The sequence below is a fragment of the Onychomys torridus genome, chromosome 12 (assembly GCF_903995425.1).
Source record: "Onychomys torridus chromosome 12, mOncTor1.1, whole genome shotgun sequence".
NCBI classification, from domain to species: domain Eukaryota; kingdom Metazoa; phylum Chordata; class Mammalia; order Rodentia; family Cricetidae; genus Onychomys; species Onychomys torridus.
Genome location: NC_050454.1, coordinates 6,274,735 through 6,291,928, shown reverse-complemented (window position 1 = coordinate 6,291,928; position 17,194 = coordinate 6,274,735). Strand labels below are relative to the sequence as shown.

General features: G+C 40.3%; 1 protein-coding gene across 1 annotated transcript in view; it reads right to left on the bottom strand.

Annotated features, from left to right (window-relative positions):
• Window positions 1-2,666: 2,666 nt before the first annotated feature.
• The window catches only part of Tprg1 (tumor protein p63 regulated 1), a 137,607-nt gene continuing 123,079 nt past the window's right edge, over window positions 2,667-17,194 (bottom strand). The window contains exons 5-6 of the mRNA XM_036203223.1: window positions 11,770-11,923; window positions 2,667-2,885 (exon numbers count right to left, since the gene is read on the bottom strand). Coding sequence (XP_036059116.1) covers window positions 2,694-2,885; window positions 11,770-11,923 — 346 coding nt within the window. The 3' untranslated portion in view covers window positions 2,667-2,693. The remainder of the gene's footprint in view (window positions 2,886-11,769; window positions 11,924-17,194) is intronic.

The following is a 17,194-nucleotide window of genomic DNA, read 5'->3' as shown; positions in this document are numbered from 1 at the left end:
ACCATGTTACTCTGGCTCCATATCTGGGAAATAATCAATCATAAACTGCCCCCAGTTTGAATATTATAAAATCAAGCATCAGGAAAATTAAAGCAATTTTTAGGAACTCACAGGACTGATTCAGTTCTTTCCAACACAGGTCTCTAATTATCTGAATGTTTAGCAACAATTATTTAGAGAATAATAGGTCAATGGCCTTAAAGGTCTGTATCAACTTTTCAGATATTGTACTATACCAATGCCATTCCCAGTGTACATGATTTCTAGTCATCTTTATATCAAGTGAGTTGGGGCTCATACTTCAAGAAGTAACCCTTCAGTCTTTGGATATTTGACACTAAAAAGATGTTCTTTCTTACCTTGAAATGCTACTCTCATTCCTGAATCTTCTCACTTAGTGGACAACCCTGCTTTGTAGAGCCCATTTATTAGTCAACTATCTTGTCTAAATATCTTTAGAGAAAGTTGTCAGGGAAGCTGTGGGCTCACTCTTCATCATATGCAACACAAGAGACCAGATCTCAGAATTTAACAGCCTCCCCTTCTCTCTTCCCTTGGGTGGCTTCCGCTAAGGATGCTACACTGTGTCCTATAGAAAGTCCCTTAGGAATGTCTGACTGAGCTCTACAAAAGGGACAGACATACACAGAGCAATCAATCACCAGGAAAATCCTTAAATGGTAACTTGAGAGTGTAAGCTGGGCAATTCAGAGGTTTGTGCCAGTAAATGCCACTACCTGGAGGCATATGGGGATTTTCAGGCAACAATATTAAAATAATTTGCCAATGATGCCTGCTTCAGAAGCGCTGCCAAAACAATTGAATGACTTTTCATTCCACTACTGTTGACAGGACAGCTAAGGATTTCAACATTTCCTCTCCCAGTCTCAATAGAAGTTCCTTGCCTTAGGGTCTTGAACAATATTTGCCATCCTGGGGGAAGAGGTAGGTGTGACAGAGCAGGATGAAGGAAGGAACAAAACAGTAATGGAAGTAAACAAGATGGAATAAGGGCTATTTATTCAAGTTCTGTTTCTGAACGTGTGTACCAGATCAATAACCTCCTGGACCTGAGTCTTTGAATCTGAGGAAGAAAGCTTTCTAATAAGAAGAAAGAAAGAAAGAAAGAAAGAAAGAGAGAGAGAGAGAGAGAGAGAGAGAGAGAGAGAGAGAGAAAGAAAGAAAGAAAGAAAGAAAGAAAGAAAGAAAAGAAAGAAAAAGAAAGGAAGGAAGGAAGGAAGGAAGGAAGGAAGGAAGGAAGGAAGGAAGGAAGGAAGGAAGGAAGGAAGAAAAGGAAAGAAAAAATAGCTAGAACTTTCAACCTTAGCATCAAGGTAAGACTTTGGGTCTCAGCAGTGGCAAAAGGTATCTTGTAGTAGTGTTTACAGTGATGGGCATTCAGAGTGGCTAAGCTGAAAAATGTAAGATTTAAAATTCTAAAAAGAAAGAAACCAAAAGAAATGAAATTCTCTTCTGGGCTGCTCAAAGTTAGAGCAAAGTCAGGAGGACACCAGAAGAACTAAAAGGAAAAAGAAATGGGTACAAAATGAAAGAATACAATGTTTTGTAGTGGTGCCAGCCAAACCCTCCTAGAACAGGAGTCTAATAAAGGAAAAAGCTGGTCCCATCCCCACTGTAACCACAGGGCTCGCTCTTCTTCTGTGTCCTATACTAACATTCCACAAAAGGTTTCATTGGAAGAGGATATGTTGGAAAAATCCTGCAGAACAGAATGAATTATTGGACAGTAGTGACCGACTGTGCTATGATCAAATTATGCTTTAGGAATGGACAGTGAGGTGAATGCTAATTGAAAATGCCTTGAGTAGAGCTCCTAACTAAGAGACCATGTTAAGAATTGAAGACTTGAGCAGTGAAAGATGGAATTGAGAAGGAGACTGTGGGTGGTTTTTGATTTTTGGTTCTTTTTTTTTTTTTCTTTTCAGTGCTAAGAATCAAATTCACGACTTTGTACAATTTGGGCAAGCTCTATGCGAATGAGTTATACCTCTAGTCTTAGGAGAATGTATTTTAAGCTTGGATACAATGTTATGCCACATACCCATGTATTACTATAATGGGATGTCTTTGGCTTAGAATTCAAACCATGAAACTGGTAGGTTTCAGAGATGGATTATAAAAAAAATACCACAGAGAAATCTGGTTTTGGAAAATGCTTAATGCAAGGGAGCATCAGAATGACTGACATAGGCCTGATTGGAAGACACGAGGCAGAGCCTGAATCTCGGGGCAAATATCAGAGATAGGACTATGGACTAGAATGCCCTCATAAATGGTGGCTACACTAGTGGAGCCAGTGAGAGCCTATGGAGAATAAAAAGGGGTTCATAGGATGAGAACTAAAATGTTGAAAGTACCTGTGGATGTGAGGAATAGAAAAACAAAATTTTAAATTGTAGCAAATTTAAATTTAAGTTGCATAATGGATTCTGTCCAAAGATTTTAAATTATGAGTATTTAATGTAAAGTATTTAGTCTGGTTTTACAGAAATTTGATTTCTCTCATATGAGATTTTAAATGTCTACCAGTCTAATCAAGCTTTTAGATTTCCTAAAACACTAATAAGTCAGTACTTTAAATATTATTTTAAAGCAACTATTGTAATCCAAAATAAGTAGTGAATTTAAACACATTAGTTATCTACAGATGATGTGCTTTGTAACATAGAGGCTCAAAAGCCAATACTCCCCCGAGCAAGGGAATAGCCAAGTTTGTTCCGGTTTCCAATGAACGACATGAGCCCTGTGTAGGTCTCAATCAGGATAGGTTGGGTTAACACCATGAGTTCCTTTCCTGCAGACCCAGTGGAATCCTTGCGAGCATTCTCGATAGCTGGAACAAGCTTTGATGTGAACCCGGACAACTGAGGAACAAGAGGAAAAACCTGAAGTTAATGACTCCAGGAAGCTCCTGAACATCCCCTCCCAGTCATTCCCCAGTGGGGTAGTCATTCCTGGGGACAACAGCTCTTGCTTCTTAAACATGAATGATGCCTCAGAAATGTTGGAATTGCTTTTGTTTAACTTTTCATATAGTACTCAGCCAAGAAAGAACACACATAGTAAAATTATCTGCCTTATTTGTTTTGCATTATTCATAACTTGTACAACATTAAGGAATCACCTTAATCAATATTTGCCCATAGTCTATTATGAATTACATACTTGTTGGACACTGCTGAATGCTAACAGCCAAATAAGAACAACTGTTGCCCTCAAAAGACAAGTGACTATGATGTAGACTACAAAATCCACCTGCCGGAGTAATGCCAAGTTCATTGTAACAGGCAGGAAGAGAGACAGAAATGCCTATGAAGAAGGATGTCAAAAGGAGACCTGTGGGCAATCTCTAAAGATTAGCAAGATTTCCATGGGTAGAAATGATGTTGAGCAAGTTACAAAGGGCCTAGAAATGGGTGTTATGTCTTCCAGCTCAGGCTCCTTCCTGCCACATGGAGTTCCTTGGAAAATATCCATGCCTCTCACTACTACAAAGGCAGACAGAGAAAATATTCAATCCCATAATTTCAAACCATGTTCCTTAAGCACAACACTTGAGTGGCAATGTGAACCTTTTGTTGCCGGTGTCCTTGTTTGATTATTTTTTGAGAACTACATATATGAATATTGTATCTTCATCACTCCTGTCCTCCATAGCCCCCAACCTCCTCTCATGCTTCCTCAACCCTCCCTAATTCATGACCTCTTCTTTATTTTTGTTATACACACACATGTGCATGTAACCTGTATATGTAACCTGTATATCAAGTCCACTTAGCAGTGTGTGTGCGTGTGTGTGTGTGTGTGTGTGTGTGTGTGTGTGTGTGTGTGTATGTATGTATACAAGGCTGACCATTTGGCATTAGACAACCTGTGTGGGAGTTTGACCCTGGAGGAAACTGATCCTCCCTCTCTCTCTGCAGCCATTGATCACTTGTAGCTCTTCAAGTAGGGGCAGGACCTTTGGGATTCCCTCCCCCTCATCCATGTCAGCATGTCAACTGATATCCTCATGGAGGTCTCATTAAGAAAACCACATTTTTGAAAATTCATGCATGCATATTTTCTATCTAGCTACAACCAGGCATCCTAGTCCACTGGCACTTACAGACGTTCTACTGCTCTTCCTCATTGGTCCCCAAACCCTAGGTGTGTGGGTTGCGTTGCATGTGTGTGAACTGGAGTTGGGTATCCCAGGGACACCTATTGTCTCCATTTTCACCAATTGTGAGTCTCTGTAAAAGTCTCCATCTCTTTCTCAAAGAAGCTTCTTTGATGAGAGATGAGAACTACACTATATGTGTAACTTATAATACAGTTACAAATCACTCTTTTGAAAACCAAATAGGTGTTTATTAATAAGGTAGGTTTATTTGTTAACTTTGGGCTGGAGACAAGAGTTGTAAAAGAAAATGCAAGACAAGCAGGCAATCTGCTTCAATTCCTTCACTCAACCCAATGGGATATTTTTATTCCTTTCATTATACTTAGAGTCAGATTTTACTTTAAAAGAGCTTTATTAATGAAAATCATTGAACTACTCTCTAACTTGCACAGTCCATAATTTAATCCAAAAAGCTTTGTATTTCCATATTTCTTTCATCTTTCAAAACCAAGTTCAATACTCCATATTGCCTTCCTGTATAGCCAATTAAAAATACTCTTTTCTGCTGAGACTGGAGAGATGTCTCAGCAGTTAGGAGCACCTGCTGCTCTTGCAGAGTACCTGGGTTGATTTTCTAACACCCACAGGATGGCTCACAACCATTTGTAATTCCAGTTGCAGAGAATCTGGCACTCTCTTCTGGCTTCCAACAGCACCATGATATGCAGAGACATGTGGGCAAAACATTCATACACATAAAATAAAAATAAATGATTAATAATAATAATAATCTTTTCTTCTGTCACATTTCACTGATAGCTCCACTCAAATATATTAACACATTTTCTAAGCAGAGTTGTAAGTGTGCCCTTTGCATTGTAAGCCATCACAAGGCTATTACTATTTGGGAATCAAATACAGTTTTACTATGGGTGAGACTATCTTTTACAGTTTAAGTGTACAGCATACTCTATAACACCTATCTCTCAGACACCTGTAGCAGTGCTACTGCACAAAAGTCTCTACTCATTCTAATGTTCATTCCCTTTCTATCAACCTCCAACCTTCCCCTCTAAACACACAAACACACACACACACACACACACACACACACACACACACACACACACACACACTTTAAACCCACATATTCTTAGTTATTATCTAAGAAAATTTCATGTAGCTTTGTAATTTGTAACTTTTGGTCATGTTTCCTTTGCTTAAAATGTCTTATCTTGCCTCAACTCTAGAATTTTGGAACAATCCAAAGTCCCTTCCTTTTAAGATGTAGGGTAGTACATGTCTGCATTCCAATATTCGGGAGACGGGGACAGGAGAATGAGAAGTTCAAGACCAACCTGGGCTATGTACCAACACCCTGTCTCGTTTAAAAAGACTCACTGAACTACAGAACACACAGCTTTGCAATATATGTAGCATTAAGTGCTGGGGTTAGATAAACGTTAAGTTGTAAGCAAGGTATTCACCAGTGGTGTGCCCCCTGAGTAAATTATTAAGCCTTCTTGAGTTTCATAGTCTCTTCCCATAAAAATGAGTATTCTGATAATATCAAGTTCATAGGTAAAACAAGTCAGAGAGAGAATGACTATGTGTTCATATATAGCAGGAGGGGCCAGGGCATGCAACGAGATAAGGCTGGTATTTAGAATCACTGCAGAAATCATTAAGAAGTTTGTTTCTTACAAACAATAAATATTAGCCCCTTTATCATTATTATCAACGTCATCATCATCACCTTCATCATCAAGAAACCACCGTCTCCAAAATGGTAAAACACAGTCTCTACATTTCCATTTGCCAAGACCATCTGGATTAACGTAATGCCTTCTTAGAAGTTAGTGTTTGTCAAATGGGATTACTGAACACTTCTTCAGAACTCATTGTAAGCATCATTTCTTGAGAATCCCCTGTGGTCTCAGAATCTAAGGGCTAGAATGAAAATATTGACACTATTCCATACTCAGCACACTGCATTTCATTGGTTACACTTCATCCCCAGCCATGTCTGGGACACTCTCAAAGGGGGTAGGTGTGCTTACGGGGACAAGCTGCTCCCTAAAGGAGTGGCAGACAAAAGGCCACGTCCCCAAGCTGGCTCTTGAGCATTTCAAGCACCTGAACTCAATCTATGTGACAGGAACGCTGTGTCATCTGATATGAATGCCACCAGCCACATACTTTTGTCTAAAAGCTTTTATACACCCACCTCTGTCTCCCGCTTTTATTTCTGTCTCAAAAACACAGGGTCAAGTTTTAACAACTCCAGTTACACGGGGGCCATGTGTTGGTGTGGGTGAAGCATGGTAGTGTTCACGGAGGAGGAGGAGGAGGAGGAGGTGCAGTATTCTTGACTTTACAGCAATTATTTACCAGCTGAGTGCCTGGGCCCCCAGGTTGCTTCAGGTGCTGTCTGCCTGCAGCTCCCGCCTAGAATCTCAGTTTTCTTTATTACAACCATCACTTGCTTCCTGTTTATACTGGGCAAAGAGACCAGGTTTCATGCCTGCAGGCCCACATTCCTTAGCTTGGCAGATTTTCCTAGCCTTGGGGCCACAGGCTTCAACCCTTCTCTGTAGAAAGGAAGACACCCTGGGATGAAGATCAAATCATCCAAGACTGAAGATGTGAAACCTCTTGGCAAGTTACAATGCTGGTTAAAATGCATGTTATCCGTGCACATTTTCTCTGGAATTATCAATTGCTTTGTACGGACCCTGTAACTATGGGCAATTTAAAGTATACAGGGGAAACCAAGAGAAAGGGACAGAAGTTTCTTTTCTACAGAAGAAGTCTCCACTCATTCTGACTTTCATTCTCATCCTAGTCACTTCAATTCTCCCTTCTAAAACACACACACACACACACACACACACACACACACACACACATCATCATCATCATCATCATCATCATCATCATCATCACATGTACACATACAAAAAGTCCTTTAGGTTTATACTTAGTTCCATGAATATTAGTGACTGCTAAGGTGTGGAGGTATATTTATTATTTCATTGCCTTAGTTACTTAACCCCTGTGCTTAAGTGTCTTGACCTTTAAAATGAAGATATTTATCCCTATCTTAGATGTTTTGTTGTTAATTTACTTGACAATATCACTCATCCTATAAGCAATAAAGATAAAATAAAATGATATAATAATATGTGAGGTTATTTTTGTGTACTACCTTAAGTATGAAATAATCTAGTATCTTACATTTTCACAATTGTGTATTTTGAGTAGTACAGAGCATGGCACATGTGCAGATTTGAAAGATTTCAAGGTGGGCAGGTAAAGTAGACTTCTGGAAAGAAGCCATTTTGAGCCCTGTGTTTGCAAGATGTGGAAATGACTTACACTTCTGATAGGTAACAGGAAGCATCATGTTTTTTACATCATATGATAGTATAAACTTGTATTTGAACACCTGTGGGTATAATAATTCTCTCTCAAGTATCTTCCTAACTCAGCCTTGATTTTGAAGGTCCCTAGCCCCAGCTTTTATTCAGGGTACTCTTGAGGAGAGAGGGATAAGAAATATTAGGTAGAAAGAGAGGCCTAGTTGACAAGGGGAAAGACAGAAACACAGGATAGCTTCGGGAGGACCTGGGTCAATACCCAATGACCCAGAACTTTATTCAAAAGGGTTTTTTATAACAATGCCAAGGGGATGGGCAAAAGACTTCCCCCTGCTAGATACAGCCAAGTATGGACCTTTCTAAACACCTGGTACCCAAGCCCGTGGTCCAATCTTCCTCTTATGCAGTCCTGCTGGGTAAAACAAGCTCAGATTTCACTAGTAAATCTCTGTGGGCTCCCACACTTGATACAATGTCACCTCATCTGAAATGTCTGTCTCCAGTTCAACTTTCTCTAATTTAAACATAAAGTTCTAACTACCTAACTATTCTATGGATATTTCAAACATAATAACTCATAAGCTAAACTAACCCCTAACATCCATAGTTATCACCATTCAAATTAGTGTATTCACCATCTAAATACCTAGTAGCTACCTCAGCCTAACTTCTCTGTCATTTTCTGTATCATATTGGTCATGTGTTTTTATTAACTCCCTGCTGAGTAATTCAAATTTTCCTTACTCCCTACTACTATGACTTGAACTTGCTTGGGCTCTATATTTATTGTCTAGGTCATTATATATGCATATTGGGGAACTATGTAAGATTACACACCAGCTAAACTACTCGCTCCATGGACATTATTACATCTTTACTGACCTCCATTCCTTTTCACTGGAATCAAACTTCCATTTTTAAATCTTTGCATATTTATTTGCTGTTTCTGTCAAACTCTACCTTGCACATGGCTCAAATATCATCTCACTTAAGTTTTTATCCTTAGCAACAATTATACTTGTATTCTGTGAATGCCAGAAAATGTGCAGTGAATAAAGAGGTTCTAAGAGAAATACTCTGGCAAAGAATAAGTTTGAATATTTTTAAATAATAGGTTGTTTCATTAGCTTGTAAGCAATCTGAACATTTTAACTATGTGTAACTCAATTTCATAGTTTCTCTCCCCTGTGCTACAACATTTGCAAAATTGAGTTGAATTGTTTCCTGGGTTTGACTTAGCTATGCATTTCTCCCATTTTCCTCTGTTTCATTAGTAAGAGAATTGGAAAAAAAAAATCTCAACCCTTTAAAATCTCATTACATGAAAATATTCACATAAGCCAATTTCAAGATTCAGCAAAGAATCATTGTTCAAATCTCCATTTCCATATTAGTATAGCAAAGCCTTAATCAGACACTGTCCTGGAAAAAGCTCTAATGACATATAATGTTATAACATATAAACCAACAAGAAAAGAAGCTATGACTTGGAGGCCTAGAACAAAGACTTACTCACTTCCCAGATGGAGACCATTGGCTTTCATAGGGAGCTTCATTTTGGATGATCTTTGAATAAGAATTGGCTTTAGCAAATGAAAGTTCCAGACTGGTGCCAAGACAGAATAAGAAAGGAAGGGAGGGAGGGCGGAGGAAGGGAAGGAGGGAAGAAAGGAGGAAGGAAGGAAGGAAGGAAGGAAGGAAGGAAAGAAGGAAGGAAGGAAGGAGACTAATAATTTATGAAGAAACAATTGATGTTGCAGTGGTCTCGCTAATCATAATCTAAACTCATCCCTCCCTATGTGCCCTACGCATTGTCCCCATTGATCATTCTTCACTTTCATCTCTTGAAGAAACCTCCCCCTCTGCTCTGTAAGAGATTCTGTCAATCTTCTTTACACTCACACATAGAAGGTGGGGGGAAAGCCTTAAAATCAACACATCTAACAGAGCTATAAAGTGATCAGATTGACTTAAATCCAACCAACTAATATTCATAATATTTGGATAGGCATGTATATGCTTCACACACACACACACACACACACACACACACACACACACACACACACACACTGAGAGCTCTAGTGCTAAATGCAGTGATCTAGTCTCCCAACTCCATTCATAAATGCTTCGGTAAGGATTCAAACTCCCTCTAATGTTTCACCTTTCACGTTCCTTCAAAAAAAAAATGGTTTTTTTGCATCTGTATGTAGCAGACTAAAACAAAGTACTAGCAAACTATCACATTTCTCTGTAGTGCACAGAACTTAGTCCTTAAGCATTCATTGTGAACTTCTTCCAGCAAACGCCATTCAGAAATAAGTACCTCCTGCCTCAGGTACAAGGAACAAGAGAAGGCTTGTCCCAGGGAGTGACATGTGCAATGAGTAAGATGGTTAAGTATTTGTATTGGCTAATAGTGAAGTTCAACTATTAATACAAAAATATGTATCATTTTAATGATCAAGAACAGTTTTCCTTTAAAGAAAAAAATTCCCATGAGAAAATTCACTATTATACATTTTAGTCTGGATTAACAGGTATCTTAATAAATGTCTTCCATTGCAACTAATATAGAAATGAAAAATGGGTGTTTGGGGAGTTTGAAGAGGACAGAAGATATGATGGAGGCATATGTGTTTTTACTGCTGAGGACTTTTGAACAGAAGGGAGCTGGTACTACATCAGAAGTTGGGCGCTTTAGTTCCATACACACTCTCCCTCTGCCTCTCAACTCCCTCTCAAGTCTGCTCTTACAGCATGGCCGGGTGGAAGTGTTTTGGTGCTGGTCTTGGTTTTCATTCTGTTTTGTTTTGTTGGCTTTAGGTGGTAAAGCTTCAGCCTAGGAGCTGCTGTTGATAGCTTGGTTGGGGGTTGTGAAATGGGTATCAGATGAAGTGTAGCAATATGATTCCCGAACTAATTCAGTGCCTGCAATAGTTGGATCCAGAGTCAACCATGAAACCATGAGTCTCTGGGGACACCTGCATGAATCCCAATAGGATCACCAGCTTGTCCTGGGAGAAGGATGTATCCAAGCCAATTTATCTGCTCATTAGGGGGAATTAAGACCCCATCTAGCATCTAATCACAGACACATTGCCTCAAGGGCACTTACCAATTTACAGTTATTTGTTTACACCGCACAAATTTACTTGCATAAATAGGTATTGTGTATATTAATTCAAGAATTTTAATGTGCCATCAACAGGACTCCAGACATGTTTTAAATTTATATTAAATGAGTTATAATAGTTTAAAATAAAAGAAAATGTCAAGGTAAACACTAAAAAAGGACAGAAAAGACAACCAATTCTCAATCTATGTGCCCACACTCATGTGTGTATTTGGTTTTGTGAAAATAGTTAGATTTTTCATAAACTCTTCAACTCCAGCTGGTTTACTTTCTAACTATGTAGAGTGTCCCTGAACTTACGTATTTCATCTATATATAAATAGATTAACTCAATTTAAATTAGAGGAAATCATGCTGGTTGCTTGAATTATAGTATTTGAAGTATTGAGCTTGAGTGCTTTCTTGGTTGGTGGCTGCTTTTAGGCCAACAAAGGTTTAATATTTTAAGATTTATTAACTATTAAAAGTTGTTTCCATTCATAAAGAGGTGTCCTCTTTAGGCTACCAGAAGTGATAGGAGGATAGTACAAGGGACTAACCCTATCACCAAAGAGTTAAATGTCTGCTAGAGAGGATGAGAAATGGAGGCAGAGAAAGAACCACCAGGGGCTTTGTGCTTTATGGAGTATTTAAACATGCTTTCCATCTGAGTGGCTAACAGCCCAGTGAGACTGGAGGGAGGGGCAGTATCCACCACACTCACTCTAGAGATGAGACCACCAGGACCATCCCATGGAAAGAAATGACTTCATCTAGGATGACCACAGAACCAGTATGACGAACCATACTTCACACTATTCCATATTTCTTTCTAGAATAAGACAACAAAGATGGACCTATACAGAGACCATCCTATGCACCCTCTTGCAATAAATACAACTAGGCAAACATAAGTATTGCAATTTGTCATAATATTCTATCAAAAGAAGATAGCAAGAGGGAAGGGCCACATTATGGTTACATGGATATATGACATCTATGAAACAGCTATACATAAGTGTCTAAAGAGGCATTAAATTTTTATCAACTCACCTTCAGGTTGAGTCTTAACAGTTTTTAAGACAGAACTTGTTCTAGAAGCACACAGCTTCACCAAAGCAGCTAATATGTGACAAGGTACCACCTACCTTGCAAATCTCAAGGAACTTCTCATTGGTGTATTTCATTGGGTGCTCAGTGAAGGTAGCATAGGGAACCTCAGTGGACCATGGGTTCCAGCGTGACAGTAGAGACTGCCCCTCAGTACTCCCCCAGCAAATCCGAAGGCCTTCTCCTGGTCTCCTAAAGGGAGGAGGAGATTTTTTTTTTTATTAGATTGGGCGTTTCTATTAGATATGTTGCAGGATATTTGATCACACTGTATGAAAGTCACCTTCTGATTCATTTAATAAAGAGCTAAATGGCCAATAGCTAGGGAGGAGAGACCAGGCGGGACTTCTAGGAAAGGGAAGAACTCAGGATGAATCTAGACACCAGCAAGATGCAGAGCAAGTCAGACATACAGAGTGGGAAAGAGGCAAAAGCCACATGGCAGAGCAGAGATGAATAGAAACAGGTTAATTTAAGTTATAAGAGCTAGTTGGGAACAAGCCTAAGCTAAGGGCCAAGCTTCCATCATTAATAATAAGTTTCTGTGTCATTTTTCAGGGGCTGGTGGCCTACAAGAAAGTTTGGCTATGTCGATAAATCAACAAGAAAAATGTGGCAAAAGACTGTAACGCTCCACTTAGCCTGTCTATTTCCACTGAGGTCAGTGCCTTACCTCAGATCAAACTGTGAAGGAATGTGGGAGGTGAAATGATGGGCCTGCTTTCAAACAGAGGTAGGTGCAAGAAGTTGTTGAGAATCCACATGGAAATGTGATCCTGGTGTTCAGACCAACATCCAGAGCTGGAAATAGAGGCGCTGGCCTCATGACAGAAGGCAGGAAGGAAGGGTGGGAGACAGTCTCAAAGAGAGGGGAGAAGACTCAAGGAGAAGCCATCATTTAGACAGCAGTAAACAGAAGAACTGTCTGAGAGAGAACTTAAGATCTGCCAAAGGATAGGACATCTATGATGCTTGAGAGACAGAGGAGGACCATTCAAAATGCTCAGCTTCCTAAGTCAGTGACCCCTCCTGTGTCTCCTTGTTCTCTGTTCCCTGAACAAAGCTCATCAGATCAAGCTGAAGCAAGTGACACACCAGTGTTTACAGAGACTCTGCAGGCTTCTATCCCTACTCAGTCTCGGCTCCTAACGTGCGGAAGGAAGCCATTGTCTGACAGAACCTGAGCCTGGTCATCCATTAAATACAAATAGAAAGCAAGAGAAAATGGAAAGGGAGGCAGGCAGTCATGGCAGCAGAGCGTAGCTACACTGACTAGAACTGGCATGCATTTGGCATCTTCTTCTCAATGTGTCCAGCTGAATTTAGAGGTTTTGGTTTCAGCAGGGTCTGGATGCAGGAAGGTGCTGGGAGGTTAAGCCGAACTCAGGTTCCCTGCATTCAATAAGTTTTAGAACCAAGTTGCCTGTAATTGTCAGCGGCTCTATGAAGTGTCACACTCTGTTCATTCCTTCTAGAAATTCAATCCCAGGATTTTGAGAATGAAAAACCAGAGCTTAATGGTGGTGCCTTCACAAAGCTGTCACTTCCTGTATTAAGGAAGGGTTCCTTTGGGACTATCGTATGGTTTCTGAATATTTATCCATACAAGAATGAGCGTAAACAGTCTCACACATGCTCACACAGCCCCGCCTCTTGATGCCAAACTCTGCTTCTTACAAAAGGAAAGAAAGGAAGGAACACTGCCCAGTTCTCAGGTATTTGGTGATTGTATTTGAAAGCTGAAACTCAAGGTGTGTGTGTGTGTGTGTGTGTGTGTGTGTGTTGTTTGTTTGTTTGAAACAGGGTTATTCTGTGTAGCCCTGGCTGTCCTGAAACTCACTCTGTAGACCAGGCTAGCCTGGAACTCACAGAGATCCACCTGCCTCAGCCTCCTGAGTGCTGGGATTAAAGGCATGCACCACCACTGCCTGGCTTTGTTTTTATTTTTATTTTGTCCTTTGCCCAAAAAGTATAAGAAAAAGAAAGAGAAAGGAAGGAAGGAAGGAAGGAAGGAAGGAAGGGAGGGAGGGAGGGAGGGAGGGAGGGAGGGAGGGAGGAAGAAAGGAAGAAAGGGAAAATATTTTATGCAAGCCTCTGAAGTTCCCTTTCCAACCCCTACTTTCTCAGATGCTGTATTGATTCTGATCATATCCTTGTATTTTTCTGGATTATTTTCCTGCCCTGGCAATAAATCCTGAATTTAGGGATACATGCTTGTTCATTTATGGAGCATTCTGTATTGAGCCAATTAAAACAACTTGCACAATGGAGTTATTTACTACATTGTATGTCAGCTTCTGCACCAAATACAATCTTATTTATCCAAAAGGGCTGTCAAGAAAGCTTGCCTAATAAGTACACTTATTTTTTTTTTCTTTAAGGGGCCCTTAAATGAAAGTCAAGCATAAAATTCAAGAAGGGTATTATTGTTAAATTTAAATTAAATAAATAATATCTGATTATTTTGACCATGACAACAGCCTTTTCCAGAACACTAGGAGCTGTTATGAAGGTGGGAAGAAAATATAAACTTAAGTATCCACTCCATAGGTGGCATTTGAAGTGAGGCTTGTCAGGCCCTGCAGCATAGGACTGTGATGAAAGCTTGTGGCCTGCCTCTCACTAAATATTTTGGGGCTAATTGTGGTGACTAAACATACCTTTATGATCAGAAATATGTCATGTTACAGTAACTCATAGAGAGAATACAAAGTTAATAAAGTAGAGAACAAAATGCAAATAACAAGTTGTTAGTAGTCCTAGGTCAGTCAGGATTTTGACCCAGACAGTAGGATTAGGGACAGATCACATCCCCTCTCTGAACCTCATTGTGAATTGGAATCTGACTGATTTCTCCTCCTGAACTTTCAGAATATGTTTGTACACACATTGTATGGCCTCCACATCCATTCCTTAGCCATTGAGGGTTTTGATATTGTGACATTTAGTTATGTCAGTACTGGAAGTGACAAAAAACTGTCATTGTGTCACACATATCAGATAGCTCACAACCAGCTATAAGTACAGCTTCACATGATCTGACGCCCTCTTCCAGCACCCCATCCCCGTGACACGCATACTGTACATACATGCACACAGATATACCCATATTTAAGTAAAAGAAATCTTTCTTTAAAAGAATAGGTGAAAAAACATTTTGTATGATATATACATATATATGTGTGTGTATATGTATATATGACATGCAATTAACACATATGCAAAGCTTGATATGTTTTATATTTATTTTATTTCATCTAGACAATAGTGTGTTTTGAGCTAACTTGATAGATGTAGTTATAGGAAACAGAACAGACTTAATCGGGTCATCAAGTCAAGAAGTGCTAGTGAACTAGAACAATCAGAAGGGAGCACTCTTCAACCTACAGGAAGTCTCAGGAGGTTCTGTGCGTGTCCAAGCCACTAACCCCTTTCTTCCACCTGACTGCCCAGGAGTACTTCCTATGTGCTCTGCCTGCTTTTCAAGTTGGAGTTAGTGTCTGTGATTCAGGAACCTAAGTTCTCTGGACAGACCTCCCCATGGATAACTTAAACTGCCTTTCAATTCTGGTTTCTTTAGGTGAAATGAACTGAACTCAGCCCCTTAACTGTTCTAACAGGTTAAGAGAACCTCTGCAATCAGCCCAGAAGTTGTCACCTAATTTGTGCCTACATTCTGTCTCCAGAGCTACCACTTAATTAGAACAGTCTCTGTTTGTGCAACTGTAGGTAAAGAGGGGGACCCAGACCCCATGTTCCGGGAGCAAATCAGATGGTCTCTGACCCAGCTTGGCCATCAATTAATCTTTCCAGACCACACATAGACATAGAAAGATTCTCGCCGCGACTTCTTTTATTTCTGCTTTCTACCCTCTGGATCTGGCCTGCATTTTCATTGTTCTAGAAGTAAGAAAGGTGATGTGGTGTTTGCTCCCTGAAAACTTCAAAGTACTACAGAAACAGGCCAAAACAGCCCATGAGAGAGCAACTCTCGAGAGAACTTGGTGAAATGTTTGTGGTGATCAATTTTAGAATCCTAGACTTCTAAAGTTAGAAGGAACTTTTGGGAATAGTTTGCACGCCAGTCTTTCTCTCTCTCTCTCTCTCTCTCTCTCTCTCTCTCTCTCTCTCTCTCTCTCACACACACACACACACACACACACACACACATTCACATACACCCACTCACATAATATATTCCCATACACATACACACATTCACACACACACACACTCACAAATAAATACACATACAAATACACACACACACACACACACACACACACACACACACGTACCCTAAGAACTAGAATTTTCAAAGGCCTCAGTTCTTTTTAGAGCCATGTTAATTATCTGTTCTACTCAGTGACTCAGAGTTCTAAAATACAGTTATTGGCAGGGAAGAAAGCCTCAGCAATTACAATTTTCAGTCACCACAGCCAGCCAGGTTTACCTTCTGGATAAAGAAGTAAGCTTAAAATGAAGGATTTACTCATACGGGGCCAGAGACTCATGTGCCTGAAGAAGTATGTTTTAAGGACCAAAAGTAACTCCAAGTTGAAAGGAGAGAAGCATCTCTTCAATCAGGACGGAATCTTTTCAGGAAGGCCTCCTCTGCCTCTTCCTGAACTGGGTGGGAAATAGGCCCCTACCAGTGTCTTCTCTGGCTGACACTTTGTTCATTCCATGACTTTTTCTTCCTTGGGGGAAGAAGCCATGCATCATTTTGCACAGGACAGCATAGCCAGCTTCCCTGCCTCATGCTCTTCCAGCTTGGCCTCCCAAGATTCTCTCTGCTGAGGCGTGAGCCAAAGACTGCTCCCAAGAATGAGAAATAGCAGCTTCCATTATTACCTCGTCAGCTGCCCCTCCTTTCCACTCATCTCAAATCTCAAAGCTGCACCACAGAATTAAAAACATAGCTTGAGGCACTGAGTGGAGATTTATGAGGAAGCACAGATATTAACTCTTACTCTAAACGCAGGGCGTGTGCTTGTAAGTAACTGGTGAGCAAACACGGGGGGGGGGGGGGGGGGGGGAAGCGAGAGCCGTTCAGAACAGCACAGCCTTATTTTCTTCCTGTCTCCTTTCTCCTTCATTGTTGAAAGGCAGATCTTCTAGACCCATGAAACGTTAGTCCCTTTCTTATTTAATCTGGACAAAAGCAGGGGCCGAGTTGGCATCGTGGTGGGTATTCAAGTCTCCCTTGTTCATTGAATGACCTCAGATGAAATATTTTCCATGACAGGAACCCAAAAGACGCTGGCACCGAGTCAGACAATGAGATTTGCAGAATGTGTTTACATTCTCTCAGTGTCCCTAGGCTGTTCCAAGCCCATGGGCAGGTGCTGTCTTTATCTACTCTCTTTACTCACCTGGCTCCCTCCCAGAAGTCTCCAGGGCCTTGGGCTCTGTGAGATTAACCATTTACTGGCATGGGTAACCAAGAAATCTTGTAGGTGA